The sequence below is a fragment of the Melanerpes formicivorus genome, unplaced genomic scaffold (assembly GCF_026170545.1).
Source record: "Melanerpes formicivorus ecotype bairdi unplaced genomic scaffold, bMelFor1.0.p_v2 SCAF_21, whole genome shotgun sequence".
In the NCBI taxonomy this organism is placed as follows: Eukaryota; Metazoa; Chordata; class Aves; order Piciformes; family Picidae; genus Melanerpes; species Melanerpes formicivorus.
In genome coordinates, this window is record NW_027142373.1 from 9,906,742 (window position 1) to 9,933,373 (window position 26,632).

General features: G+C 59.4%; 2 protein-coding genes across 3 annotated transcripts; both read left to right on the forward strand.

Moving 5' to 3' along the window:
• The first annotated feature begins 249 nt into the window (after positions 1 to 249).
• RNF157 (ring finger protein 157) lies at positions 250 to 24,867 on the forward strand. 2 transcript variants are annotated; one of them, XM_068151470.1, is made up of 20 exons: positions 250 to 458; positions 5,863 to 5,981; positions 9,898 to 9,986; positions 10,540 to 10,686; positions 11,186 to 11,303; positions 11,409 to 11,475; positions 11,597 to 11,640; positions 12,041 to 12,088; positions 12,349 to 12,420; positions 13,272 to 13,431; positions 14,001 to 14,113; positions 14,415 to 14,656; positions 14,744 to 14,852; positions 15,027 to 15,138; positions 15,669 to 15,859; positions 15,976 to 16,041; positions 16,369 to 16,417; positions 17,948 to 18,058; positions 21,837 to 21,877; positions 22,324 to 24,867. In XM_068151470.1, the coding sequence occupies exons 1-19, from the start codon at positions 371 to 373 to the stop codon at positions 21,875 to 21,877; spliced, it is 1,986 nt and encodes a 661-aa protein (XP_068007571.1). In that variant the 5' UTR covers positions 250 to 370; the 3' UTR covers positions 22,324 to 24,867. The 2 variants fall into 2 exon arrangements, with proteins under 2 accessions (XP_068007571.1, XP_068007570.1); XM_068151469.1 differs by lacking the exon at positions 21,837 to 21,877.
• On the forward strand, positions 18,080 to 20,704 carry LOC137447782 (uncharacterized). The gene is given in 4 exon segments (XM_068151679.1): positions 18,080 to 18,090; positions 18,446 to 18,728; positions 18,731 to 18,895; positions 18,897 to 20,704. Coding segments are annotated over 4 exon segments (1,290 nt in total). The 3' UTR covers positions 19,728 to 20,704.
• Positions 24,868 to 26,632: the final 1,765 nt, after the last annotated feature.

A 26,632-nucleotide genomic window follows, 5' to 3' on the forward strand; every position in this document is an offset into this window, starting at 1 on the left:
AAGTGGGTGCCACAAGGGTGGTATTGGGGGGCACAAATGTGCTACGGGGGGACACCGGGGTAGGGTGATCCTGGGGACAAGGGCTGCGTCTTGTCCCCCAGCCCTGAGGCACCCCCAAGCCGTGCCGCGCCGTGCCGACCGGTGCCGCGGCGGGCGGTGCCGGGAGGGGCGGACCGAGGCGGTGCGGGGCGGGGAGGTCCGGCCCCGCATTGGCGCAGCCCCGGCGCTAGCGCGGGGGCGGTACCGGGCGCGGCGCAGACCGGAGGATGCTGCGGGCGGGGGCCGCCGCCAGCCCCGGTCCCGGAGCTGGTCCCGGTGCCGGGCGCGGGGACACCCCACCGCATCCCGCCCGCTGAGCCCCGGCCCGGCCATGGGGGCTCTGACCAGCCGGCAAAACGCAGGGGTGGAGGAAGTGGATGTCCCCGCGAATTCCGTCTACAGATATCCCCCGAAATCCGGTGAGCCCTCCGGGAAGGAGTTCCCGCATGCCGGGATGCTGGGTGGGGGAGACGGGGACCAGGAACGACCTTGCTCCAATCGGGAGCGTCCCTGCGCACCCCAAAGCAAACCTTGACCGCACACAGCCGGGGAGCGGCGGGGGGGAACATCCTAAAAATATAGCACCCTGGGTCTGTGTGGTGCGGCAGGGCTGGGGTCACCCCTGGGTACCCCCTCTGCGGCTGCCCTTTCTCCCGGTGCCCTCTCTCCGGGTGCCCCTTTGCCAACCAAACCCGGCACCCAAACTTGGCCGCGTTGATGTGACTTTATTGTTAACATTATTTGTATGACAATTCTTTGTACCCCTGCCGGGAGCGGCAGGCTGGGAAGCCTGCAGCTGGTCGCTCCGGTGCTGTCTGCTTGGGAAAAGCCCGAGTTTAAATTCCCGGGAGGATGAGGGAGGCTGGGGTGGGAGGGATTGGAGGGGATCCCTCCTTCCCAGGGCCCTGCCCCACAGCAGCACCCCAGCTTCTGCCGCAGGGAGACTTCTCCCCCTTCCCGAGCTCCTCGCCCTGCTCAAAGGTCGGTGGCGATGTGTTTCCTTTCCCGGCCCTGACTCAAACCTTGTGCATGACCTTGGAAAATCCGTCCCTCCCCTCCACGCCTCGCTCTGCCCTGCAAAGGGCCGGGATGGGGGGGTGGTGACGGGGGAGGGGGGGGCATATGGTGGTCACGGTGGGGAGAGGGGATGGAGCCCAGCCCTCGGGTGGGCAGCGGGTGAGAGCTGCAGCAATACCCCTGTGGGGTGATGCCCCAGGAGCACCGTGGGGTATTGCCACAGGATCCTTGCAGCACTGAATATTATTAATAGGCAACTATTTTGGTAGCTAATAGGATAAAGTAAACGCCTGGATCGTTAGTGCTGTGACAAATTACTTGCTAATTACAAATAAAGACCTCCTTAGGAAGAATTACAGCCAGCACAAACCCTGCTCTTGCCCCGAGGAGCTGTGCTTGGCTTTATTCTGTTGATTTTAACCTAAAGTCCGTGGCACCTCTGTGGTGGTGGCAACCTGGGGCACTGCAGGGTGGGGGTGACTGGTCCTTGGCAGCCTGTCCTCCTGCAGGGCTCCCCCCTGCTCCCCCCTTTCACAGGGTTTCAAGGCCTTTGTCACCTTGATGCCAGCTGAAGCTGGACTGCCTCGTCCATGGGTTTGTGCTCTGCAGGGGCTGCAGTGCTGTGCAGCGAGGGATTTTTGTCTTGCAATCGCTTCTTGTTTAGGGGCCTTTGAAATAGCTGGGCACAAAGAGGTGCCAGTCCTGTGCCCTGCTCTGCAGAAGCAAGTGCACCCAGCTGAGCAATTCCAAACTCAGCTGGCAGGGGACTCCAGGCTGATGCTTTACTCCAGCTTTCAGGGAGAATTTGAGGGGGGGGTTGGGTGCACTCGGCTGGGCTGGTCCCACCAGCATGGCCTGGGCAGAGCTGGAGGGGACGGTGCTGGTGCTGCCCTTAGGGAGAGGGGCAGGAGGTACCCAGGTGACACAGCCATCTGTACTGGGATGAGGGCAGGCTGGTGAGTGTGGGAGATTATGGCTGGTTTACTTTTAATCCAAGAGGGGATTTGCCTTCAGTGCTGCCAGCAGAGGAGGAATGACGTGCTGGGCAGCAGAGCTGATTCCTCCGTGGCAGCAGCACTTCTCTCTCCTTCAATGCCTCCCGGAAACAGCCTCTGGCTTTGGAAACGTGGCTCTGGGAGGCTCTTGTGGGACCTTGGGGCATTTCCCTCTCTCTGCAGATGTGGCTCTGGCTGTTTGGCTGCAGGCTCACTCGGGATGGCCATTGCAGCCTGTGGGGGTAGGACAGCCCCTTCAGATGTTCTGAAGGAACATCTCCCCTTCCCTCCCTGGGGTCCCACCCGCTCCAGGCAGGGTGTGAATGGGATTAGTTAAACCAGGCTTTGAAGCACAGGCTGGGATTTACTTCAGTGGCTCTGATCTCATGCTGGCAAAGGCAATGGGAAGGAGAGCAAGTGGGGGCTGGTTTTGGACCCCACTGCCTGGCTAGTGGGATGGCTGTCGGAGCAAGCCCCCAACTTCCAGCCCCTGTCCCCGGCTGAATCTGGTACCCAGCTCCCCTGGAGCACACAGCAGGGGCGACTAGGAGCGGAGCCCTGTTTGGAAACAGGAGCAAAGGGTTTAACCAGATGGTGACAGCTGCAGTCCTGGGGGCACAACCCCACAGTGATGGCACTGCTGTGGCACAGAGAGCAGGCCAGGGGGCTGCTGGGGTGGCAGCAGGCGAAGGCTGACGCAGCAGCACCATCATGACTGGGGCTTGGCTTAGCCTCTGGCTGGCTCTGGCTGTCTGCTGTAGAGCACAGAATTAAATAAGCTGCAGAGTGCCAGCTCACCAGGCAGGACACCCCCAGGGCAGAGGCACCCAGTGCCTTGCAACCAGCTGAGGCTTGTCCCAGACAGTGCCACACCCATTGCAGCACCATGTGCCAGCACCCACTGCCATGGGGTGTCCCTGTGCCAGCACCATGCCATGGCCACCCGGTGGGATGACCTCAGGCTGTACAAAACCCATGGTGTCCCTCTCTGGGAGCATGTGGATGGGCTGAGAATGATCTGCTTTAGAGAGCAGGGCTCTGATGCTGCCAAAACATCCAGGCTCTGACACTTGAAAGCCAGAGACTGCATTGCCAGAGCTGAGCCAGGCCCCAGCCAGACAGTGATGTCTTAGGAGATGATGCAGAACATGTGCCAGAGCCATGTGCATGGCCACAGCACACACTAGGATTTGTGCCCCTAGGGTCATTGCCCATCTCAGGATATTTGTGCAAGGTGGCATCCCTGGCACTCATGGAGAAAAGGAGCTGACAGCATCATGAGCACTGGCTGGTGCTGGATATGTCCCATGTGCAGGACACAGTTTGCCAGCATCCTCAGGCAGTTTTGGGTTGTTCCTCCTCTGCAGCAGCAGCTCTGCTCAGCCTTCCCACTCTCTTGCCAGGCCTCTGAAGTTTAAGATCTCATTAATCCCAGCTTTCCCTCAGGGATGTGACCATCCTTGCTGGGAACTCCTTCCCTGGCAGTAGGTGTTAGGTTAGCCTACAATAAGGTGGCTGTGGCTGGAAAGGTGCTTTCCTCCTCTGTCACCCAGCTATGCCCATGGGGTCAACAGCACTCAGTTGGTCTGGCACACTCCTGCCAGTGCCCTGGGCTTTGCCATGCTGGTGCTTCCCTGGCAGAGCCCAGCACAACTCAAGGCCCTTCTTTAATGGGAAGGGAGGCCCTTCTCCGGGAGGGTGAACAGATACAGTGCTGCCTGTTGCAAAGGGGAAGCTGAAGCCCCTGGGCTGTGCACAGGTTGCCTTGGGAGCCTGCAGCACCCAAGGGTGCTCCCAACCTTCAGCAGGGAGACAGGCTGACAGCAGCGTGGTCCTAGCCTGCTCTACCCATCCTATGAAACCCACAGCAGCCACCAAACTGCAACTGGAGCCACTGCACAGAGCCTGTGCTCTATCTTTTTTTCCCATGTGCTGGGGGCAGCATTTCTGCAGGTTTAAAGACCACTTTTTACCTGCTTCTTGCCCCAAGTTGGTGCCAGGCAGGAAAAGCTCTGGGTGGCCCCATTCTTCCTGAGCTGTGCTGCTGCAGGCAGCTCTGAAGGCACTTTGGGCTGGGTTTTTTTTCCCCCTAACGTGGCCACGTCCTTCGCTGGGGAGCTGCCTATAAATTATGTACATGGAAAATGGGACCAGAAAGCAGCAGGCATCAATAATTGATGGTCGACGTTTGCTAACGGGCACGCAGCATCCGGGCATCCCTGCGCGGCAGGGCCAGCCCCGGGGCTCTGCAGCCCTGCTCAGCCCTCCTGCCCGGCTCTTAGCTCCCTGCTCCTCCCCTCCCCTCCCCGCTCTGAGCTTTGGGCTTTAAATGCAGCGTTAAGGGCTGATCGGGCCCCGGACGGTCGCTGCAGCTGCAGGGAGGTAACTGCGAGCTCTGACTTGAGTCTCCGCAAGCAGAGCTGCGGCTCAGGCTTGAGCTGCTTTTATCTGCAGATCCCAAGGGTTTGGTTTCAGGCTGTCCCCAAAGGGTTGTGGATGACTCTGTGCTGGTGGCTTTAGGGTTTTAACACGCTGGACCCAGTCACTGTTGCCAACAGGACACAGGGTGCAGTGTCCACCGTCCATCTGGAGCCTCTCCTGACTCCTGGTGCTTCTGTTCACCCCAGGCCACCCCTGGCATTTGCCTCTCCTTCCCCTTCACTTTCCCACCTCCAGAAGTCCTGATCTTCTTGCCCCCAGATCTCACAGACAAGGAGCAGGCACCATTCAGCTCCTGTCTGGGCTGGGAGGAAAATCTTGTAGTTGGGAGGAGCCTGACCGGGGGGCTGCTCCTGGACTTGGAGGTGGGACCTGCCAATGTTCCCGGCAAGGGAAGAAGGGACACTGGTGATTGCCTGGTGCTCATCAGGGAAACATGGAGCAATTTCTGGATGGGTTGCTGCTCTTCCAAAGTGTTTGCAGCCTCCCCACATCTTCCCTTCTGCCCTTCCTAGGGAAGGCTGCAGGCTGAGAACTGTCAGGACTCAGTTCAGTTGTGCCTTGCCTACCTTCCCAGGAGCAGCTGCAGCACGTCTGGGCAGGTGTCTGTCTGTGGACACAGTGCTGTGAGTGGCACACAGGGTCCATGGCACAGGACTTTGGGCAGGAGCAGCCCTGCCTGTCCTGAGGGCTGTGTGCCTGGTCCATGCTGCCCCTTCCCAGCAGCGTCCTGGGGGGTGCAGGAGCCAGCTGGGAATTCTCTGGTGTTCATGCACCATAAACGATCAGCACTGCTCTCCTGCTCTGCCACCCTGGGAGCCATCTCCCCTTCCTGCTCACAGAGGATTTGGCCACCCCCTGCCAGCGTGGAGATGGCTGAAGGTCAGGGTGACCTTGGGTGGCTCAGGCTGGGCTGCAGCTCGCAGGGATTTTTCAGGCAGGAAATAGGGAGCAGGCAAAAGGCGATGCAGCTGGAGCCCCGAGGTGTGAGTCTGCTCCTGTTAAATCCCACTGGGTGGAGCAGCAGCCATGGGGCTGGACACCTGCAGCAGCCTCTCCCCGTGCCAGCTGTCTCTGCCCAGGCCATGGTGGTGGCCGGGCAGGACCAGGGCTGTGGGCGTGAAACGGAGGGGACAAGGCAGGCAGACAGAAGGCAGCCAGGAAGGGTCAGTTCTTGGCCAGCTCCTCCTTTGTCTCTGCTTGCTTGGGGGCTGGCAGGGTGTGAGCTCAACCTGAAAGGCTCCCAGCAAGGTGACCCTGGGGACAAAGCCACCTCTAAGCCATCGATCCGGTGGCTCCGTGCCGCTCCACCACCCGCTCGCAGCCTGCCCTCCCCCTCCCCCAGCTCAGGCAGTCTCTGTTTTCTTTCCAGGGAGCTACTTTGCCAACCACTTCATCATGGGCGGTGAGAAGTTCGACTCCACACACCCTGAGGGTTACCTCTTCGGCGAGAACAGCGACCTCAACTTCCTGGGGAACCGGCCCGTGGTGGTGGGCACTGGGGGGAGCGGGGCTGCAGGGGACGTGGGGCTCAGGGATGGATCTGAGTCCCAGGCATGCCCCTTCCCAAAGCGGAGGCTGAGCAGAGGCTTTGTGTTGCTACAGCTCCCTGAAGGGAGGCTGGAGTGAGGTGGGGGTTGGTCTCATCTCCCTGGTGACAAGTGACAGGATGAGAGGAAATGGCCTCAAGTTGTGCCAGGGGAGGTTTGGGTTGGATGTTAGGAGAAAAATCTGTGTTGAAAGAGTGGTCAGGCACTGGAGCAGGCTGCCCAGGGAGGTGGTGGAGTCACCATCCCTGGAGGGGTTCAAAGCATGTGTAGACACTGCCCACTGGGCCATGGTTTAATGGCCATGGTGGAGGTAGGTCAGTGGTTGGACTCAATGATCCCAAAGGTCTCTTCTTTCAACCAAAACCATTCTGTGTGTCATGGGGTATAAAAGGGTTGTGGTATAAGGCTGCTGGCTGTCACCCCCCAAGGCCAGAGCAAGCCAAGCACACCTATGATAGTCTGAGTAGTTTCTCTGCTGTCTTATGTTAGAGTTGACTGCTTGCTGCAACCTGTCCCCCACTGGGGACCAGCCTGGGTCTCAGTGTTACAGTATCACCAAGGTTGGAAGAGACCTCAAAGAGCATCAAGTCCAACCTATCACCACAGACCTCATGACTAAACCATGGCACCAAGTGCCACATCCAGTCCCCTCTTGAACACCTCCAGGGATGGTGACTCCACCACCTCCCTGGGCAGCACATTCCAATGGTGAATGACTCTCTCAGTGAAGAACTTTCTCCTCACCTCGAGCCTAAACTTCCCCTGGTGCAGCCTGAGACTGTGTTGTTGCTGCATCTCTCACCTCACAGCCAAACTTGGGCTGTAAGAGGTGGTTGGGAAGGAGCTGGGTGACTGTGTGAGGGCTGATTTGGGTGCTGCTGGCCATCAGACCTGCACTTACCTCCTGCCCTGCAAAGGCTGCTCACAAACCCACCAGCTAAAAACATCAGGTGGTGATGGAGATGGTCTGGGGTGATGGGCTGAGCTAGCCCAAGTGCTCCTCCCTTGCTCCTTCTCTGAGAGCTGCTTTGCCTCTTGCCATCTCCCAGCCCAGTGAGGAGCTATCTCCAAGCCCAGATGGAATGGGATGGAGACCATGCTGGGAGCAGTGCTGGTATGGGGCAGAGTAGCTTGGACAGCAGCAGGCAAAATTACTCCCCAAAGTGTTGGAAAAAAGAGGGGAGTTGGTGAGGGCTGTGTGCAACCCAGATGGGGGCCAGGAAGTAAGGCACCAAAGTTTTTCAGTTGAAACTGGGCCAGTTTATTCCACTGAGCTGAGATGGACTTGCTTGGTGCTAACAGCTCAGCTCTCCAATGCCACCTGCTTGGTGTTGGGCTGGTGAGGCTGCTGCCCTCCCAGTTTGTGTTTCCTGCTTGAATTGGCTCCAGCAGCATTTTGGCAGCACAGTCTGGTCCTTCAGCAGGGAACTGCCCTGGCCTGCACCTGGCTAGCCCTGCCCAGCCATCCTGGGCTGTGCCAGAGTGGGGATCCTAGCAGAGCTAAGGGCCAGGAGCAGCCCCAGAGCTTGTGAACCTTGGGTGGGCAAAGCCAGTGCCTTTCCCTGCATCTTCTGTGCTCCCCCAGAAAGTGAAAAGCCATCGCTGGGGTTCTGCCTCCAGCAGTGAGAGCTCACAAGACCTCCTGATTCCAGTAAAAGCTTCTAAACTGCCCAGCAAGCAGTTCCCATCAGAGCTCTGGCAGCAGAAGCAGCAGGGAAGGGAAGGAACAGCTTGGGAACTGCGGAGTGCAGCATGGCAAACCAAACTGCACTGCTGGGCTCTGGGCTGCAGAGCTGTGAGCAAGGCCCCAGCTCCCTGGGGAGCAGGAGCTGGTGTGGGGTTGGGTCAGGCCAGTTTTGGGGGGCTCAGGGAGGGGTCAGGGAGGACTCCTGTTGTTCATGGCCCAAGCTGGTGCCAAGGCACCACTTGGGCATCCCTGATGCTACCTCCAAGACCTGTCCTGATGCTGCTTGGCTGCAATGGTTTGACGTTTTTGGCACGTGGGGAGAGCTCTGGCTGGGCTGGGAAGGTTGGGAATGGGCAGTGATGCTTGGTGGAGGATTTATTTTGGGTTCTCAGGGTGCTGAGGGCCAGGAGCTCTTGGAAGACTGTGTCCCAAGTCCTTTCTGAGCCAAGTGCCTGGGCTGAGCTACATGCAAAGCACCCAGAGGCTGTGCAGACTCTCCCCTCCACGGATACGGGATAATCTGGAATTTCCAGCTTGGGACTGGCTCCCAAGGGGCTGGGAAGGGTGGTGCAGGTTTAAGTAGTTGGCCACCGTGCTGGAACAGCTCTGCAGGGGCCAAGGAGCCAAGAAGCTGCTTGGGGCACCTGGAGAACGTGAGGTGTTCCGGGGAAGCCAAGGGCTGTTGGGTTGTGCCACCTGGATTCCCTGCCCTTGCAAACCTGCCTGGGTCTGCTTGTAGGGGAGGGAAAAAAAACCACAAGAAAGACTTTTTGAGGTTTGGGGGTTTTTTTGGGGTGAGTTTGGGGTTTTTTTGGGGGGTGGGGGTGGGGTTTTTTTGTATTCACAGGTTTTATTTCACTTTAGCAGCAGCAGCCAGCCTGGACTAAATGTCACTGCAGATGCATGGCTAATGGTGGCAGGGAAGGGTTGCTTTGTTTGTTTGTTTGTTTTCTGTCGATTTTCAACTCGATTTAAACTGAGGGGCTGCCCAAAGTCCTTCGAACAGCTCCTTTCTGATGTGCAAATCCGGCTTGCAAAGTTTCATTCAAAAAGAAAACCCAACAAACCCCAAAACCCCTCCCCTGCAAAGGGCCCAGCCGTGGGTGTGAAAAGAGCCCAACCGAGACGGCAAAGCTGTTTCTGCAGCAAGACATTTGCCTGCGGTGCTTCCCCCCAGCTCAGCCCCAACGGCCCCCGGGGCTGCCCCCAGGGCCCCCAGGTGTCCCTTTCCTCCTCTGCCATCCCACCCAGCCCTGGGTGTTGCTGGGGTCCCGCTGGGGTGAGCTCTGCTGCTCAGCACAGCCTGGTTTGGGTATGGCTCGGCCGGGCAAGGCGCAAGTGAGCCAGGCTGGATTGCTCCGTTAATTTGGACGGCAGAGGATGTGGCGCAGTGTGGCATGTCGTGACATAGCATGGGGTGTGCCGTGACACGGCTCAGCTCCAGCCCGGAGGTCTTTTCTGGCTTGCTTTCTTTCCAGCTGCAAGGGATGATTCTGCAGGTGCCAGCTTAGTGCTGCTGGTTAAACAGCTTATTAACAGCAGATTAATGACTCAGCTGCCCTTTTCTGCTCCCGGGGAAGAGGGACTGGGAAGCAATTCCAAGGTGGATTCATCTTCAGAATCCCCCAGCCGTGCTGGCTGACCGAGGCTTTGGGCACAGGGGAGGTGTTGGAGGCTTTGAGCACAGGGGGAAGTTACAATGGTTTTAGGGGCAAGGAAGGTGGTGATGGCTTTGGGGGGCAAGGAAGGTGGTGATGGCTCTGGGGGGCAAGGAAGGTGGTGGTGACTTTCCACCTGAGGGTGCCAGGGACATGAGAAATGGGCACCTGGCTCCCCACAGGGCATCCCCCAGGGCCATCTGCAGTTCAATCTTGTCCCCTCAGTAGCAAGGTGCAGCAAGTGCCTCTCCATCCCTAATTCCCCCCAGTTCCTCCCCTAGGAACAGGGGGGACAAAGGGACCCAGGCAACCTCTTCCTTCTCCCAAGCCCTTTGGCTCTTGTGAGCTGTGGATGCTCAGCACCCATCTGGAGACAGGGCCCAGGGCCCAGCTCCCTGCATTATATAGGGTGTCAGGTTGAGCGCAGGTCACTGGGGCTCTGGGGACAAAGTCTGTGGCCACCATAACCCCCCTGCATGCGTCTGCCTTCACTGGTGTCTCTCTCGTCCTAGTTCCCTTACGCTGCTCCACCTCCTCAGGAACCTGTGAAGACCCTCAGGAGCTTAATCAACATCCGCAAGGACACCCTGCGCCTCGTCAAGTGAGTCCTGGGGGCAGAAGATGGGGCCAGGCCCCCCATGGCTGTGAGCCAGAGCGAGGGAAGGGTCGGGCCGGTTGCTCCCAGGGGATGCTGAGCACAGGGATCCTGTTGCCTTGGCGTGGGTGGAGAGAGAGGGGCCGAGCCGCTGCTGTCCAGATGTGCCCCTGCCGGCGTGCTGGCACCGCCTGCGCCGGCTCCACTGCGGCATTTAAGGAGCTTAGAGCTGCCTTTGAAGTGCTTTGGATTTTTCTTCCTCCCCCACCTTCCAAAGGCTTTGCTGGAGGGAGGCTGGGGATGGTGGCTGGGCTGGGATATTTGGGCTTAGGCTGAAATCTGCCTGCAGCACTTGCCAGGCTGCAGACATGACCTTGAGCCTGCCAGGCGCTCCTGCCATGCCTCAGTGTCCCCTGGAGGTGGGGACAGCCCTTTCGGGGGCCATGGGTGCCGAGAGGAACCTCGCACTGCGGGAGCTGCCTCTGCTGGGGGATGGTCTTGGGACGCCTCAAGCTGTCCCTGAGGGCTGCTGATCTCCCAGACCTTCCATGCTCACCAGGTGCTCAGAGGAGGTGAAGACCCCGGGGGAAGAGGTCAGCAAAGCCAAGGTGCACTACAACGTGGAGTTCACCTTCGACACGGACGCCCGCGTGGCCATAACCATCTACTACCAAGCCACCGAGGAGTTCCACAATGGGGTGGCAAGGTGAGGAGCCCCTGCCTGCCCTGTGTCCCTCCAAGCCTGGTCTGTCCCACTGGCCAGGGTGTGGGGCCTCCGCTGCTGGACATGGAAATTCTCTTCCCCGAAGCCTCTCCTCAGGGCACGAGGCAGCTGCTGGTGGAACTGAGGATGGAGGAGGCTTCCTCCCCAAAGCACCACCACCAAGACCCTACCAGTCCCCACCACTGCCTTTCCCCATCCTATCCTGCTCCCTCTTAATTGCCTCCAGGTCAGAGCAGAGACCAGAAGAAACCATTGCCCCTCCTGGTCCCTACCAGGTTGCCTGTGAGGTTGTCCCTGTCACCTCGTGTCCCACCTTGGCTGCCCCGGGGTTATTATTGCCCTTTAAAGGACTTCTTGCTTTAGCCCCAAGAGCCATCCAGGAGGAGAGGGGAGGAGTGACCTCTTCTCTCCCAAGCCATGAGGCAGGGGGTCCAGGAGGAGCATGGGGACACCCTGACTCTGTCCTCTCTCCACGGGACAGCTACTTTCCCAGGGACAACAGCCTGCAGTCGGAGACAGTGCACTACAAGCGGGGGGTGTGCCAGCAGTTCTGTGTGCCCTCCCACACCGTCGACCCCTCCGAATGGAGCGAGGAGGAGGTGGGTCCCAGGCATCAGCCCTGGAGCTGGGAACAGTTAGGGATGTGGGATGAAGCCTGCACAGTTGCTCTGTCTCACCAAGCCTCTCCTCCTGTCTCTCTCCAGCTGGGCTTTGACATGGACCGGGAGGTGTACCCCATGGTGGTGCAAGCTGTGGTGGATGAAGGAGAGGGTGAGGAGGGGGTTCCTCGCTGGGTTGGGCTGGCCTAGTTCTTGGCACCAACCAGGCAGAGCCGTCTGCTGCTTCCTGCTGCCCATCCCCTGAGCCCTGCCCATCCTTTTGTGTCTTGCAGAGCACATCGGGCACTGCCACGTGCTGCTGGCCACCTTTGAGAAGGTAAGTGCCAGCCTGGGGCTGTCCTTCCCCCTCCTGCCCCCTCACCCACGGGGTGCAAGAGCCTGCAGCAACCCCATGGGGCTCAGGATGGTGCTGCTGGGCTGGAGTTATTTTGGGGCTGCTCCTGAAATTCTGGGACTATCCCCTACTTTTCAGCACCTGCTTTTGAGGTGTTTGGTCTCACCACCACCTTCCTTGCTCCAGCAAGTCTCCAGCCTTATGTTGTGTGCACATCCCGCACCTGCCTGGTTCTGGGGTGTTGGGGATCAGCCAAAATTGCTGACATAGGGGCTGTGGGAGTGAGGTGGCAGTGGTGACAGCTCCAGGGTGGGTGGCTCAAGCATGGCAGACCCTGGGCTGCTCAGCCATGGAGCCCACCTGTGTGCTCTTCTCCCTCCAGCACAGTGATGGCACCTTCTGTGTGAAGCCCCTCAAGCAGAAGCAAGTGGTGAGTGTCTGGGTGTCCCTGAGGCAGTGGCAGCTGCTGCCCTGCACATGCCAGGGGAGGGTGGTGAGAGGCTGTTGGTCAGCAGCAGCAAACCTCTGTGCCCCTGTCCTGCCTCTGCCTCCTGGGGAGCTTCTTGAGGGCAGTTTTGAGTGCATCGATGCAAGGAGGCACTGTGGACACTGGGGCAAGGAGTGGGCTGGGAGCCACAACAACTGAGGGGGGATGTCTCTGCTCCTCACCCCTTCCCCATGGGGCTGCAGGTGGATGGTGTGAGCTACCTTCTACAGGAGATCTATGGCATCGAGAACAAGTACAACACGCAGGACTCCAAGGTATCTGCTTCCATCTCCCAGGCCTTCCCTCAGCCCCTTGCCCCTTCCCCTACCCAGCACAGGCCTGGCCACTAAAAAATGTCCAAGACAAGAGTCTGCAGCACGACAGAGAGCTGCCAGGGGCATGCATGGATTTGGAGGGGACTTTGCTTTGGCATCAAAGCTGCCAGAGACAGAAAGATGAATAATTGAGCCTTTCCCTCTGCAACAATCCTTTGTGGTCCCCTGGGATGGATCTTGCTGGCTTGGGAGGGGGTCAGAGGCTGGAAGCATGGGACATGCCTCCCTCAGCTCTGTATATCACAGGCTCACAGGATATTAGAGGTTGAAAGGGACCTCAGGAGATGGAGTCCAACCCCCCTGCCAGAGCAGGACCATAGAATCCAGCACAGGTCACACAGGAACACATCCAGATGGGTCTGGAAAGTCTCCAGAGAAGGAGACTCCACAACCTCTCTGGGCAGCCTGTTCCAGTGCTCTGTGACCCTCACAGAGAAGAAGTTTCTCCTCATGTTGAGGTGGAACCTCCTGTGCTGGGGTTTATATCCACTGCCCCTTGTGCTATCACAGGCTGCAACTGGGCAGAGCCTGGCCCCTGCCTCCTGACCCCCAGTAAGAGCTGGGTGATGGATGCATCCCTCCGGAGGGTGCCTGGTGCCACCCTCTCCTAGGGATAAGGTCCTGGGGGGAAGTATTTCAAGAGCAGGCAGCCCAGGGGCGCAGGCAGCCCAGGGGCACAGGCAGGACCCCGCGGGGCGCCCAGCTGGGATTTTAGGGCACTCACCCTCGCGCCACGTGGGGGGCTGGGGTCCTCCGAGGCTGAGCAGCTCCCCCGTGTGCCCCGGGGTCAGGTGGCCGAGGACGAGGTGAGCGACAACAGCGCGGAGTGCGTGGTGTGCCTGTCGGACGTGCGCGACACCCTGATCCTGCCCTGCCGCCACCTCTGCCTCTGCAGCACTTGCGCCGACACCCTGCGCTACCAGGCCAACAACTGCCCCATCTGCAGGCTGCGTGAGGACCGGCACCGCCTCACCCCGGGGGGAGGGGGCTGGCACCCCGGCGAGGGTGGATGGCATCTCCGGGAGGGGGCTGGCACCTCAAGGAGGGTGGATGGCATCTCCGGGAGGGGGCTGGCACCTCAAGGAGGGTGGATGGCATCGCCGGGAGGGGGCTGGCACCTCAAGGAGGGTGGATGGCATCTCCGGGAGGGGGCTGGCACCTCAAGGAGGGTGGATGGCATCTCCAGGAGGAGGCTGGCACCCCTGCGAGGGTGGATGGCATCTCCGGGAGGGGGCTGGCACCGCTGCGAGGGTGGATGGCATCTCCAGGAGGGGGCTGGCACCTCTAGGAGGGTGGGTGGCATCTCTAAAGGGGTGACTGGCATCTCTGGGAGAGAGCTGGCATTGCTAAGGGAGTGACTGAAATCTCTAGGCAAGGGCTGGCATCTCCTCGGGTGTTTGGGTGCCTCCAGCCCCAGGTGCAAGGGAGCAGGGTGGTGTTTTATGGGTTCACGTCTCCATTTGGCGCCCAGTTTTCACCCCTTTCTTTCCTCCCTCCCTTCCCCACCCCTGCTACCGCAGCTTTCCGAGCCTTGCTTCAAATCCGAGCCATGAGGAAGAAGCTGGGACCCCTCTCACCCACCAGCTTCAACCCCATCATCGCCTCGCAGACCTCCGACTCCGAGGAGCATTCGGTGGGTTGGGCCAGGGAGGTGTGGGGCGGGGGGAGGAGCTGCCCGGGCCGGGGCCGGGGCCGGGGGGGATTTAGTTGATGCCAATTCACCTTGCTAAAGAAATGCAAGTTTGGCTCTGCAAACAAGAGGGCTTTCAGCTGGGTGGAGAGATGGTGGATTTGGGGCTTTCCTTTGCACAGGTAGTTTGTTCTCTGGGGTTCGACTTCTTCCCGGGGCGTCCCGGTCCCCTTGGGAGCAGAGGTGGGAATGGGGGACAAGGAAACGGTCTGGGAGTGACCTGTCTCACCCTGTTTCTCCCCAGTCCTCGGAGAACATCCCCCCAGGTTATGAGGTGGTGTCGCTGCTGGAGGCCCTCAACGGGCCGCTGACGCCCTCCCCGGCTGCCCTGCCCCTGCGAGCGCTGGGGGATCCTCCCCCGGGAGCAGGGACCCTACCCTCCTACGGCAGCGAGGGTCCCCTGCCCCCCCTGAGGGCCCTCTCACCCCTCGAGCGTCTCCCCGACTGTGGTCCTCCGGGGCTCAAGCTGAAGAAGAGCCTCTCCAAGTGAGTCCTGGGATGGGCACGGGGGTTCATGGAGGGCTGGAGCCTGTGGGCAGGGTTGAAACTCTCTGCTTTGCACCCTCTGGGCAGGTCTGTCTCACAGAACTCCTCCATCCTGCCCGAAGAGGAGGACGAGAAGTCCTGCACTGAGTCGGAGCTGAGGGTCTCCAGGAGGAGATCCCCTGGGCGGTGTGAGGAGGTGAGCACTCTGAAACGTGCTGCTGAGGAGCTGAGGGGGCACAACGTCGCAGGGAGGCATGGGACCAGAGGGTCTGGCTGGTGTTTGCCCCTCCTTGGCTCTTCCTCCATCCATAAGGACACCCAGGGGAGGTGGATTCATCCCATGCATCCCTCCCCTTGGCTCTCCTTCCAGGAATGTGGTGCGACACCAGAGAGTGAAAACCTCACCCTGTCGTCCTCGGGAGCCATCGACCAGTCCTCGTGCACTGGGACTCCTCTCTCCTCCACCATCTCATCCCCAGAAGGTAGAACATGGTGGGGCTTGCTGGCCTTGGCAAGGCAGGAGAGCAGGGCTAGCTCTTGTCTTTGTCTTGTGGCAGAGGGGGTGGTGAGTGGCTTGGCATGGCCCCTTCCTGCTCTGCCATGGATGCTGCATGAAGACTCCGGGTGTCACTTCTGCTTTGTCACCCAGAGACCTGGAGGGGGGGGGGTGTGTGTGTGTGAAGGCACTGGCTGCCTCTGCTTCCTCACCCCATACACCCAGAGATGGCAGCATGAGGGCACCAAGCAGCCCTGTTTCATCACCCCACAGACCTGGTGATGAGAGCATGGGGGCAACAACTGGCCTCTGCCTCATCACCCCACCGACCCAGAGATGGAGTCTGCTGGCAGCTTTCCCCCCAGCACACCTCCATGGCATGTGGCTGGTCCTTGCTCTGTGCCCTGCCCCTGCTCCTTAGCTCCTCTGTCCATCAGCTGGTGCTGGGGGAGGGCGACTGGCCCCGGTGGGCTGGGGGGGGTCCAGCAGCCCTGCTCAGCCCCTGCTCTCCCCCAGAGCCCGTCAGCAGCAGCCTGGCTCAGTCCGTCATGTCCATGGCCTCCTCCCAGAGCCAGCACTCCCAGCTCAGCACTGACACCGTCTCCTCCATGTCTGGCTCCTACGTGGCTCCTGGCACAGAGGAGGAGGAGGAAGGGGACATGCTCCCTTCACCTGTGGCTGCCAGTGCTACAGCCTCTGATGGAGAGGTAGGGACTGGGGGTGTTGGTGATGGTGGCCCCTGGACTGTGGCTGCTGCTCCAAACCCGCTGGCACCGCTCTGTGTTGGTTTGATTTCCCTTCCCTCTTTCCCACCTCCCTGCAGTCGACACCTGTGGAGTCCCCAGACCTGAACTTTGTCAGCATCTCGGCGGAGGAGCGCGACGCAGAGGTACCCATCCCCACCCCACAGGGCTGCCACACCTGCTGCCCCCCAGCCTGGCAGGGGCACCCCTCTTGTGACCAGCTCCAGGTGCCTGGAGGGAACCAGCACCACATTCCCCCATGGCTGGGCTGGGAAGAGGCTGCCCAGGCATCCATGTCCCTGTGGGGCTGCCCTGGGGACCGATGGGGTGGTGAGGATGTGCCCTATCCAGGATCCACTTCCTGGTCCATGGACACCCCCTGGGGCTACGGACATTGTCCTAAAGGGATGTGGGAGCAGCTCCTGGCACGGTGCTGGGGTGCTAACCCTGGCTGCCTCTCACCTGTGCCACAGGGCAACGACGTGCTGGAGGATGAGGACGCCTCTCCCACGCAGGAAGACGGTAAAAGGCCCCAGGCTGTCGCTGTCCCCTCGCTCTCAGTTTGGTGTCACTGGTGGGCAGCTGAGCCAGTGACAGATGCTGTGCTGTCCCCAGCTCCCCTGCCTGCCAGCTGCTCTCAGGGAGAGCTCTGGGTGACTCTGTGGTCACTGGGGTTAGGAAAGCATCTGTCACAGTGGGGTCATCCATGGGAGGGTTGAACAGCAGTGGGTGGGGGGACACCAGCCACGGGGACCCCAGTGAGTGGGGAGCAGAGCCAGCAGTGGCTGGTGTGCAGGTCCTGATGGTGTTTCCAATGGGTCGAGTATGAAAGAGGCTCTTCTCTGGCTTCCCTCTCACCATGAAGGTCTCTCCTTGAGTCTGTGAAAGTCTCTCCCTTAGGCACTCCTGTCTGGGCTGGTTCCCATGTGAAGGGGCTGCCAAACTCTTCCCTTTGGGATACTTCCCTCAACTGTTGTGGGCCCTCTTCAATGTGCTTTCCCGAGCCAGCATATGCACATTGAGGGCTGCTCTCCCCCTCCTCTCTGGTGCTCAGAAGGCACAGGGGTGACCAGGTCTCTCCTTGGCTGTCAGCCACCAGCCCCTTTGGGTTTCTTTTGGGTGACAGGAGGCCCCCAGTGTGCCACTCCCACATTTGCAAGGCTCTGCTTAGCAAAAAAATATGTCAAAATTGTTCTCCCATCCAATCTGGACACTCAGCCAAGCTGGAAAGCAGGAACACTCATCCCCAAATCGTGATCTGTGCCCTGTGGGGAGGCTCTTTCTGATGGATGACAGCTGGGGATCAGCTGGGGGCTGTGGTGGACATCCATGGGCACCCCAACAACTCTGGGGGCAGGACAGCCTTTCTCTTTAGGACACAGCCCTGTGCCTGTTCTCAGGGGGGGCTGCTGGGAGCATCCCTCCTGTGGTTTAGCCACCTGTGTCTGACGGACGCAGGGAGCAGCCTGGGGCTGATCTCTCCTACAGGTGATGCTAAGAAGCAGAGTTCCCTCTCTCAAGCCCCAAAAGCCTCCATCCCCGCCTTGCAAAGCTTGGCTACAGCTTCTTTTGCCCCCACACATCCAGTCGCTGCCTCCTCCTGGCATCCCCACATCTCTGGGGCAGGCACTGTCCGCTCCGGAGGGGCTGCGGTGGGGCGGTGGCAGGTGCCCACCCCAGCCCCGGCTCTGCCAAGCGGGGCCAGCTCTGCCGTGCCGGGGGGGAAGGCTCGGCTGCGCCCCAGGCCAGGCGGCAGCGGAGCAGGTTGACGTGTGCCGGTGCCCACCGCTGCATTGTTGCTGTTTTGCAAGGACAGGGGCAGCTTGGAGGCTGTGCCCAGGCGTTATTGTCCACTCTCCACCCGCCCCCACCTCGATGCATCGCTTTTATCTCTGTGGTTTTGGGGGGTTTGGTTTGGTTTGGTGTTTGTGGTGTTGTTGAAGGAGCCGGGGGGGGAGGGAGAGAGGAGCAGAGCCACAGCAATGCCCCAGGCCAGCAGTGAGAAGGCAAAGCCCCGGTGCCTCGGCGTTAACTGCCTTAACTCCCTTCCAGGCCCGAGGACAGGCGCCCTCCTCGGTCTGAGGTGTGACAATAACAATGACTTGGGCATCGCACACGTGAGGGCGCTGGACAATAAGCTGTGCTCTGAGGCCTGCTTACCTGGTGAGTGGCCGTCTGCTGAACATGAACTTGGGGTGGGCGGGGACAGTGCCACCCTTCCCTGCATCACCCCAGCCCCCTGCATCCATCCTTCCGCTCCCATCATCATCCTCCCCAGCCCCCCCACCACCAGGCTGCCCTCACTGCACCCCACCACACGTCCTGCTGTGGGGCTGGGCACCAGGCATGTCACTCGTAGCTCAGGGTGACCTGTCTCTGCTGGCATGTCCCTTGCTTTGCTGGGATGTTTGTCCCTTGGCCAGGGGGGCTGCTGGCACCTTTGGGGTGTCAGCCCTCCCTCTGTAGGCTGTTGTGTGGCATGACCGTAGCCTGGTCTGGACTTGTGGTGGGCACAGCAGTATGTTGGATTGGGATGTGAGCTCCAGCCAGTCCAGCCTTATGGCTGGGGCTGCCTGCCTCCCCCTCCTCTTCCTCCAAGACCAAGGAGCTGGGGTGTGTCAGGTCCAGCTGCCCTTCTGCAGGGTCCCAGAGTCCATCCCTCTTTCCCATTTCTTCATGCTTTCTGTCCCACCCTCCTTCCACTTCTGTTCCTCCCATCCCTTTTTCCCCTTCCTCCATCCCTTTTTTCACCTCTTCCTCCCCCCCAGGCTCTTTTCTCCCTGTGAAAGTTCATGTTCACTCTGTGCCAACACGGTTTTCTCAACCTGTGCTTTCGTCCCTCCTCCTTGCCCAGAGTTGCCCAAAGGTGACAAATGTATTGGTGGCCCCTGGTCCCTGTGCAGGCAAGGGAGGCAGTGGGCTGGGGACTTTGCCCAGTGCTGCAGGCTCCCTTTCATCAGCCTGGGGGGGGGGGAAACAGGCAGCAAAAAGCCAAGACAAAGCTCTTTATGAGCTAGATGAGTGTCTAGGTCTCCATCAATACATTTGTGGATAAGCTGAAAGCAACTCTGCCCCTGCCTTGTCCCTTCAGCTAAATTTGTGGCAGGTCCCAGACCTGCAGCAGGTGCTGGAGGGGAGAGTGTGGGTGAAACCCACCAGAGGTAGGAGAAATCCTTTCTTCCCCCTCTTCCCCTCCAGGAAAGCTTTGCCTCCTGCTGCATCACCTGTTCCTGGCAGTTTCTGCACTGGAGAAACTCATCTGAGGCTCTTGGGGAGGAACAGGCACCTGCCACAAATGCCCCATGTCCCCTCCATCACCCTCCAGCAGCAGCTGGCAGAGCCCCACCACCCTGGGGGGGCTGAGGAGGAGGCTGGGGGGTGTCTAGCAGCATTCATGCCTTTGCTGGAAGTCCTGGCAAAGCATCCCCTGGCTGTGACACTGGCCAAAGCCATCCCTGACTGTGTCCCCCTTGGTTGTACCGGGAGGAGGATGAGGAAGGGGGAGCTTTGCAGCCCAAATGCCCCCAGCATGGGGTCACTTCCTTGCTCTGCTGTGAAGAGTGCCACGGCCTTGTCCCCTGCCTGGGCTGGGGTGCAGAATCTGGCTCCTGGGCCAAGCCCAGCCAAGGATGTGCTCTGCATCCTTTGGCCACCACGTCTGTCCCTGCGTCCTGCGGCTGCACTGCTTGGAGCCCTGGGCATGAAAGGGGCATCCGGCCCTGGCACTGCTGGGAGAAGTGGAGGGCTGCTGCTTGTGTGGGGACAAGGAGGTGCAGAGTGGTGCTTTGGGGCTGACAGAGGGGCCAGAGGAAGTAACTCCAGGGATGAATAATTCCAGTACCCAAAGGAAGCCTACGAGAAGGCTGGGGAGGGACGACTCTACGAGGGCTTGCAGTGACAGGACGAGGGGCAATGGCTTTGAGCTGCAAGAGAGCAGATTAGGAAGAAATTCTTTCCAGTGAGGGTGGTGAGACACTGGAACAGGTTGCCCAGGGAGGCTAGGGATGCCCCATCCCTGGAAGTGTTCAAGGCCAGGTTGGACAAGGCCTTGAGCAGCCTGGGCTGGTGGAAGGTAGCCCTGCCCAGGGGGCTGTAATGTCTGGGTGGTCATTTCTTGGTTGCACTCCGTGTTTTGCAGTGTTGGTTTTGTTCATTGAGCTCAGGGCAGGTCCCTCCTTCCCTGGCCCCATCTGCTCCCCCATCAGCCACCTGCTGTCAGGACTGGGCCACTTTGCAATGGAGACCATTTGGCACTGGTGGCGCTGGATGGCAGCGGCAGGGCTGGTTTGTATGCACTGAAAAAGTCCTCTTTTGGCAGAGTTTCTTGCAGGGCTGGATGTCATCACATCCATAGGGCCAGCAAGAACAGGCTGAACTTTTTCTTTGGGGCCAGCTGCTGTTGTCTTGCAAGCCAGAGATTAGATTATATTATGTTACATTATATTAACTGTTCCTCCTCCCTTGATTTCTCTCGTGGGGAGGTTTTGCTGTGAACAGCCCCAGGGCTTGAGTGCTGCCCTCTCTGCAGTGGATGAAGGTGCAGGATGTGGTTCCTCAGAGCAGAAAGGGTTTTCTCCTCCCCAGTGCTGGTGTGACATCTGTGCAGAATTCAGTCTGGTGGGAAGGGGCTTTGGGAGGAGTTGAGAATTCACACCCCAGGGATTTCAGGACACATGTTTAAATAAAACCCACAGACCCTTGTCCTCAAGGGGATCCCAGGGTGTGCAGCGGGTTGCAGGGACTGACCCTGGGGCTCAGAGCATCCTCAGGGTGCAGCCACAGTGTTTGCCAAGAAGAGAGTAACGTTGGAAAGAGAAAACGGGAGGGGTGGGGGGTGGCACCTGCAAAAAGGCTGGCAGCACGGTGGGGGAGGGTCAGAGGTGGCAGAAAAGCTGAAATCCCCCGAGGGCTTTGGCTGGTTTCAGCCGGTGGCTGACGGGAGCTGTAAGTGATACCCTAGTGGGCTGGGCGAGCTGGTTGGGTTTCACCACGGTGCTCTCCGGGAGCTGCTCTGTGCAGGGCAGCTCCGATGGTGGCTAACAGTGGTGGGCAGCCCCATCCTGCAGCCCAAGGGGAGACAAGGCAGGTGGACACGGGGCCAGGTCCCTGCTGCGGGGCTGGACCGTGTCCTGCTGCCTCCAGCCCCACTCTTTGGCAGCCTCCAAAGGTGTGCTGAGCTGTGCTGGGTCTCTGCACCAGGGCACTGCAGTGACTTCTGCAATACTGAGCTCTTGGTGGGGTTTTGGGGGAAGGGGGAATGTGTAAGGGGGTGTATGATGATTGTCTGTTCCCTCGGGGACCTGCAGACCAAACGTGCCTTGCTCTCCAGCCTGAGCTCTCCGTGCAAAGCCAGTTGGAATGGCAGCTGTCAGCTCCTGTAAATCAGCAGGCAGCAGGGCTTTGTTGCTCCCTTTCTGAGGACGCCTCAGTACTTTGCCCTTGGCCTTGGGGTGCCCTTGGTATGGCCCCCCACCCTCCCACACTCAGAGCTGTCCCCCCGCCTGGACATGGGGCTTAGCATCACCGGTGGGAGCAGCTGCCCGGCTGTAGGGGTGCATCCACTTCCTAGGGGCACCACATAGCCTCTGATGGTTTGGGTGGTGGGACACAAGCCACGGGCAGGCACGTCCTGAGCTCTGCCCATCACCCTGCCCCGGCTGGAGGGCGCTGCCTGAACTGGAGACGTGCAGGGACCCATTTTTCCCCCGGCCACAAGCATGCCCCCCCCTGAAAACCCTGGGGGGCACCTCGCATGACAGTCTCCTCTCACCGAGCCCACCGGCAGCTCCCCGGCCTCGCCCCGGCCCCATCGGCAGGGGGCGAGTCCCCCCAGCCCTCCACGGCCACCCCTGTTTGCTCACTCGGGTGCATGCCTCCCACTGCCAGTGCCAGCTCTGCTCTTGCCTTCACCATGTGCCTTCTGGTCTCTCCTGCCACGCAGCCGCCAGGCCGGACTCCTGCCCCATTAACATTGAGGAATAGGTATGAGACCCCCAGAGCCCGCGCCCGCCTCGCGCCACGTCACCCGGGGGAGGTCGGTGCCCCCCGCCCCAGCCCTGCTGGTGGTCCCCTTGCCGTCCTGGCCAGGGTGACATCCCTGCAGCCCACACAGGGCATCTGCATGTGCCTTCTCGGTGGGCATGGGGGGCAGAGGCCAGCCCCTTCCCTCTGAGTTACTGAGACCCGGCCCTGGTGCACGGTGCTCCCGGTGCCCCTTGGCACTCCCAAGGACTGGGGCTCTTGAGGGGCTCCCCAGCCCCACAGAGGTAAGTGCAGGTACTGACAGCCCTCGCTGCAGCCAAAACCCCGAGTGGGGCTGGGCAGGTGGGCATTATGTGGGGAGACTGAACTGCATACCCCCGTGGAAAGATGAACCAAGCACACCAGTGGTCTTTGGGAGCCCCTAACCTCCTATTTTCTCCCCCCAGGCTCAGAGGCAGCCAACAACAACGTGCTGCTGCAGCAGGCACCCTGACCCCGGCACCCCCCCAGCACCTGAGTCCTGGAGCGGGCAGCGGCCACCCTGCCCATGTGAGGGCTCAGCCTCGGTGGGGGTACACACCCCCTTGCCCACCTGGAGGGACCCTGGTCTCTGGGCACTGTGGGCATCTCCACCCCCTCCCCTCGGCTGCAACAGGACTGATTTTCAAAAGACAAGACGGTAACCTCCTCCCCAGCCCCCTGTGCAGAGGGGGAGGACAAAAGCCATGTCACTTTGCAGGCCCCCCATCATCACCTTCCTATCCTCCAGCCTTCACAGGGATGGGCTGGGGTCTCCTCTGGCCCCCTGCCCTTACACTCCTGGGCTCCTTTCCGCCAGCATGCAAAGCAGATAGGATGAGGTTGCCCCACAAAGGGGGACCCTGGGTCATAGCCAGAGGCAAGTGATGGGAGGGGGGTGGCCAGGGGTGTGGGTTGAGTGTTGGCATTGGCATCCTTGGTGCATAAGCCAGCGGCCTCCATAGGTGCTGGGCCTTCCCAGGTCTGCTAGCCCATGGCCCTGCCGTGCCGTGGGGTGTCCTCATTACTGCACTGCTGGTGGTGGTGTCCCCATAGCCCCCCATTCCCTCCCCACTCTGCTCTTCACCTGGGTAGCAAGTGGGCCCCTGGGAAAGGCCATGAGGTTGCTTTTCTCGAGGGGATGGAATGGGGTTGCAGGGGTGGGCAGGGGACTTGCTCCCCCTGCCCAAACCGCCAGTCCCTGGGGTATCACTGATTGAACCTCGCTGTCTTCCGCCCCACTGCGAGCCTGGGGCTTGGGGCTGTGCCCTCTCTCTGGACCAAGTGCCAAAAGTGTCACCTCCCGTCCCACCCTCCCTGCCCTCTCCGTCGCACTTTGTAGCAGGGGGTGGATGAGGGTGTGGGAGCTGCCCACAGCCCCTCCATCCCCACCCCTCCATCCCCATTTCTCTGGCCAGCACTGGGCTGACAGTGTAAGCAGGTTTTGCTGCAGGAGACAGGCACACAGGGACACCAGGGGGGTAGGGATGCAGCCACACACCTTGGGGCTGTTGGCAGAGACTGGACTCTGCTTGAGAGACCATCAGGGACAGTCAGAAGCCACTTTGAGGAGCATCAGAGCAGCGTCCTAACCTAACAAGTTCTGTAGCTGTTTGGGACAGCCCAGGGAGGTGGGGGCTGAGCCCTCCTTTTTCCCCCTACTTGGTTTTCTCCAGCATGAGCCCAGGGACATAACCTTGACACAGATGTGATAGCAAAGCCACCTCCTCTTTGCAGGAGAAAACCACATTTCAGAGCTATGTTAGGAAGAGAAGTTCATGCCATGAAAGCAATGTCTCACAGTGGCTGTGGGGTGTGTGCCAGGAGCAGGTCCCCAATGGCCATGGCTCCTAAAGGGGCATAAAGCCCTTTTTTGGGCCAGGGAATGTTTCTTCCACCTGGTCACAGCCAGGGCCATGGTAGCTGCTTGCTAGGTGGCCCTGGTGGGAGTCCTGTTGGAGGAGGGAGTCAGTGTTGGCCACCCCATGGCTCCCTCCACCCTACCATGTCTCCCATCGGCTCAGTGCTCCCAGATTTCTCCATGGGAACATGGGTGCTTGATGTGGGGTGACATCTGTGAACTGACATCCCCTGACAGCAGAGAGAGCCAGAGTGGTGGCCACAAGCCTTGTGCCCCACTGAGGGGCACACTGCCACATGGGAGTAAGCCCCTGCTTTGGGGGTCCCAGCCCTGAGGAGCACCAGGCACAGGGAGAGCTTTGGGGGTTCACTGTCATGTCAAGCTGAGAAAACCAGGAGGGCCTCAGGAGGCCAGGTGCTCCCCCAGCCTCCAGCAGGGGCAGGGAATACTGAGCTGATGTTCCAGGGTGGTTCATCTACCAAAGTCCAACCTTCCTTGTGGCTCTGAAGGGGACAATGAGAGCTCTCCAGGCCTGGCAGACACCATGGCATATGGCTGTGGCTGTGCTTCTGGCTTCCACCAGGTCAGGGCAGAACAGGCAGGTCCTTGCTCAGGAGAGTTCTGGGAGGCAACCAGGAAGGTTTTCTAGCTGCTCCAAGCTGTGTTCCCCCAGGGCTGCAGGAATGGCCAAGCAGGCTCATGGGGTGGCTGCGGAACAGGGTGGCTGCGTGCGGGCACCTGCTGCTCACTCAGAGGGACCACAGCTGCTGGTGCAGAGCATGGGAACTGGGAGGGTGCTGCAGCTGAGTGATGTGCTGTTGCCTGAGTGTGAGCAAAGAAATCCTCCACCATGGCACGAGAGAGACGTAATTTGGGCATGGGTGACACCAGTGCCATCCTGAGCCACCCAGAAGGGACAAAGGGTAGGCAAAAGCCTCCAATGCCAGCAGCGTGGGGTGAAAGGCAGCAGCCCCTTGCCTCATGGGCAGCTCCTGGTTCCAGAGCTCCACCCATCAGGGATTTATGGAAGGAAACCAGATTGCTGCTTATGACTTTGCTTTGAGCATGTTTTGGATTTTCAGAGTATGTTCAATAAAGGGTATCTTACCTTGACAAAGTGTCCAGAGTCATTTTGAGCTTACAAGGGGGAGAGCGTGGGGCTCTGTGGGTTGAAACCCTTTACTGGCTGGCAGCATCCCCCCCATCATCCAGGCACCTCCCCAGTACCAGCCCAGCTGCTTTTCAAACCTCCTGAAACTCTCCCAAAGGTCCCTTCCAAACCCTATTGCTCAACCACCCTCAATGCTGCCAGGATGGAGAAGGTGCAAATGCAAACAAAACCTCTGCAGGACAAGTCTGGCCTGAGGTAGTGGCACCTCCCCAGCATGGCCAGGCAGATGATCCATGCTTTGTGGCTCATGGCACAGCTGGGATGCACAAGGACAGCCAGAGGAGACTTTTCTTGAAGAGGAGGAAGAGCATTGAGGAGTTGGGTGCTCATGCAGGAGAAATCCCTCCAGTGCTGTGGAAGAAAACTCATGCTGGGAGCCAATACCCTGAAGGTGAGGAGGACTATAAGGGGGGATATAATTTATATTTAACAAAGGGGGCTGCTACATGGAGGTGGGGGAAGCACCTTTCAGCTGCAGGGAGAGGGCTTGCAGATGGCCAGACCCTGCCAAGAGGGTGATAGGAACAAGAGTTGAGGCCTGAAGTCATAGAATTGCCTGGCTGGAAAAGACTTAAGATCATCCAGTCCAACCACGATAAGGAGTTCGTCACAGTGAGGGTGGTGAGACATTGGAACAAGTTGTCCAAGTAGGTTGTGGATGCCCCCTCCCTGGCCAGGTTGGGCAGGGCCTTGAGCAAGCTGGTTTAGTGGAAGGTGGCCCTGCACATGGTGCAGGTTAGAAGTGGATGATCTTCAAGGTCCCTTCCAACCCAAACCATTCTTTGATCCTATAACCTAGCATTTAGTTGTACACAACTGCTGGACCATGTCCCTAAGCACTTCATCCCAGGCTCACATAAATGTGCTTTGCCCCAGACTGCTCAGGAAAGCCCTTGAGCTCTCACTGCTCTTGGGTGTGTTTTTGCAGGGGCAGGTCCTACTTCTGAAGGAGCTGATGTGTTAGAAGGGCAGAAAAATGATCTTTGGGGTTGTTTTCTGGCTATCAACTTGCTGAAAACCAGGATAGAAACTTCTGTTCCCCTGGGAGTTGCCTTCTTCCTTCTCCACACCCAGTCCCAGCACCTGCTCCCACTGGGTACAGGCACAAGCAAAGAGACACTTTCAATATCCAAAGAGGTCCTACAAGAAAGCTGGGGAGGGGCTCTTTCTAAGGACATTTAGCAACAGGACAAGGGGCAATGGTTTGAAACTAGAGCAGGGTAGGTTTAGACTGGACATGAGGAAGAAGTTCTTTACTATGAGGGTGGTAGAACACTGGAACAGGTTTCCCAGAGAGGTGGCAGAGACATTCAAGGTCAAGCTTAATGGGGCCCTCAGCAACCTCATCTAATTAAAGATCATAGAATGACTTGAGTTGGAAAGGACCTTAAAGATCATCTAGTTCCAGTCCCTCTGTCGTGGGCAGGGACACCTCCCACTAGGCCAGGTTGCTCAAAGCCTTATCCAGCCTGGTCTTAAATACTTCTGGGGATAAGGCATCCACAACTTCTCCAAGCAACCTGTTCTAGTGTCTCACCACCCCCACAATGAAGAACTTCTTCCTAATGTCCAAACTAAATCTACCCTGCTCTAGTTTCAAACCTCTGCCCCTTGCCCTGTCCCTCTCCAGCTCTCCTGTACCTCTCTTTAGGTACTGAAAGATGTCCCTGCTCACTGCAGGGAGGTTACACAAGATGACCTCCGA

Excerpts from the sequence above, each read along its gene's own strand:
- RNF157 (XM_068151469.1), top strand. The coding sequence starts at position 371 with ATGGGGGCTCTGACCAGCCGGCAAAACGCAGGGGTGGAGGAAGTGGAT. Across the intron at positions 12,421-13,271 it reads ACAACACGCAGGACTCCAAG|GTGGCCGAGGACGAGGTGAG; the intron begins GTATCTGCTTCC and ends CCCCGGGGTCAG. Across the intron at positions 16,042-16,368 it reads CGGAGGAGCGCGACGCAGAG|GGCAACGACGTGCTGGAGGA; the intron begins GTACCCATCCCC and ends CCTGTGCCACAG.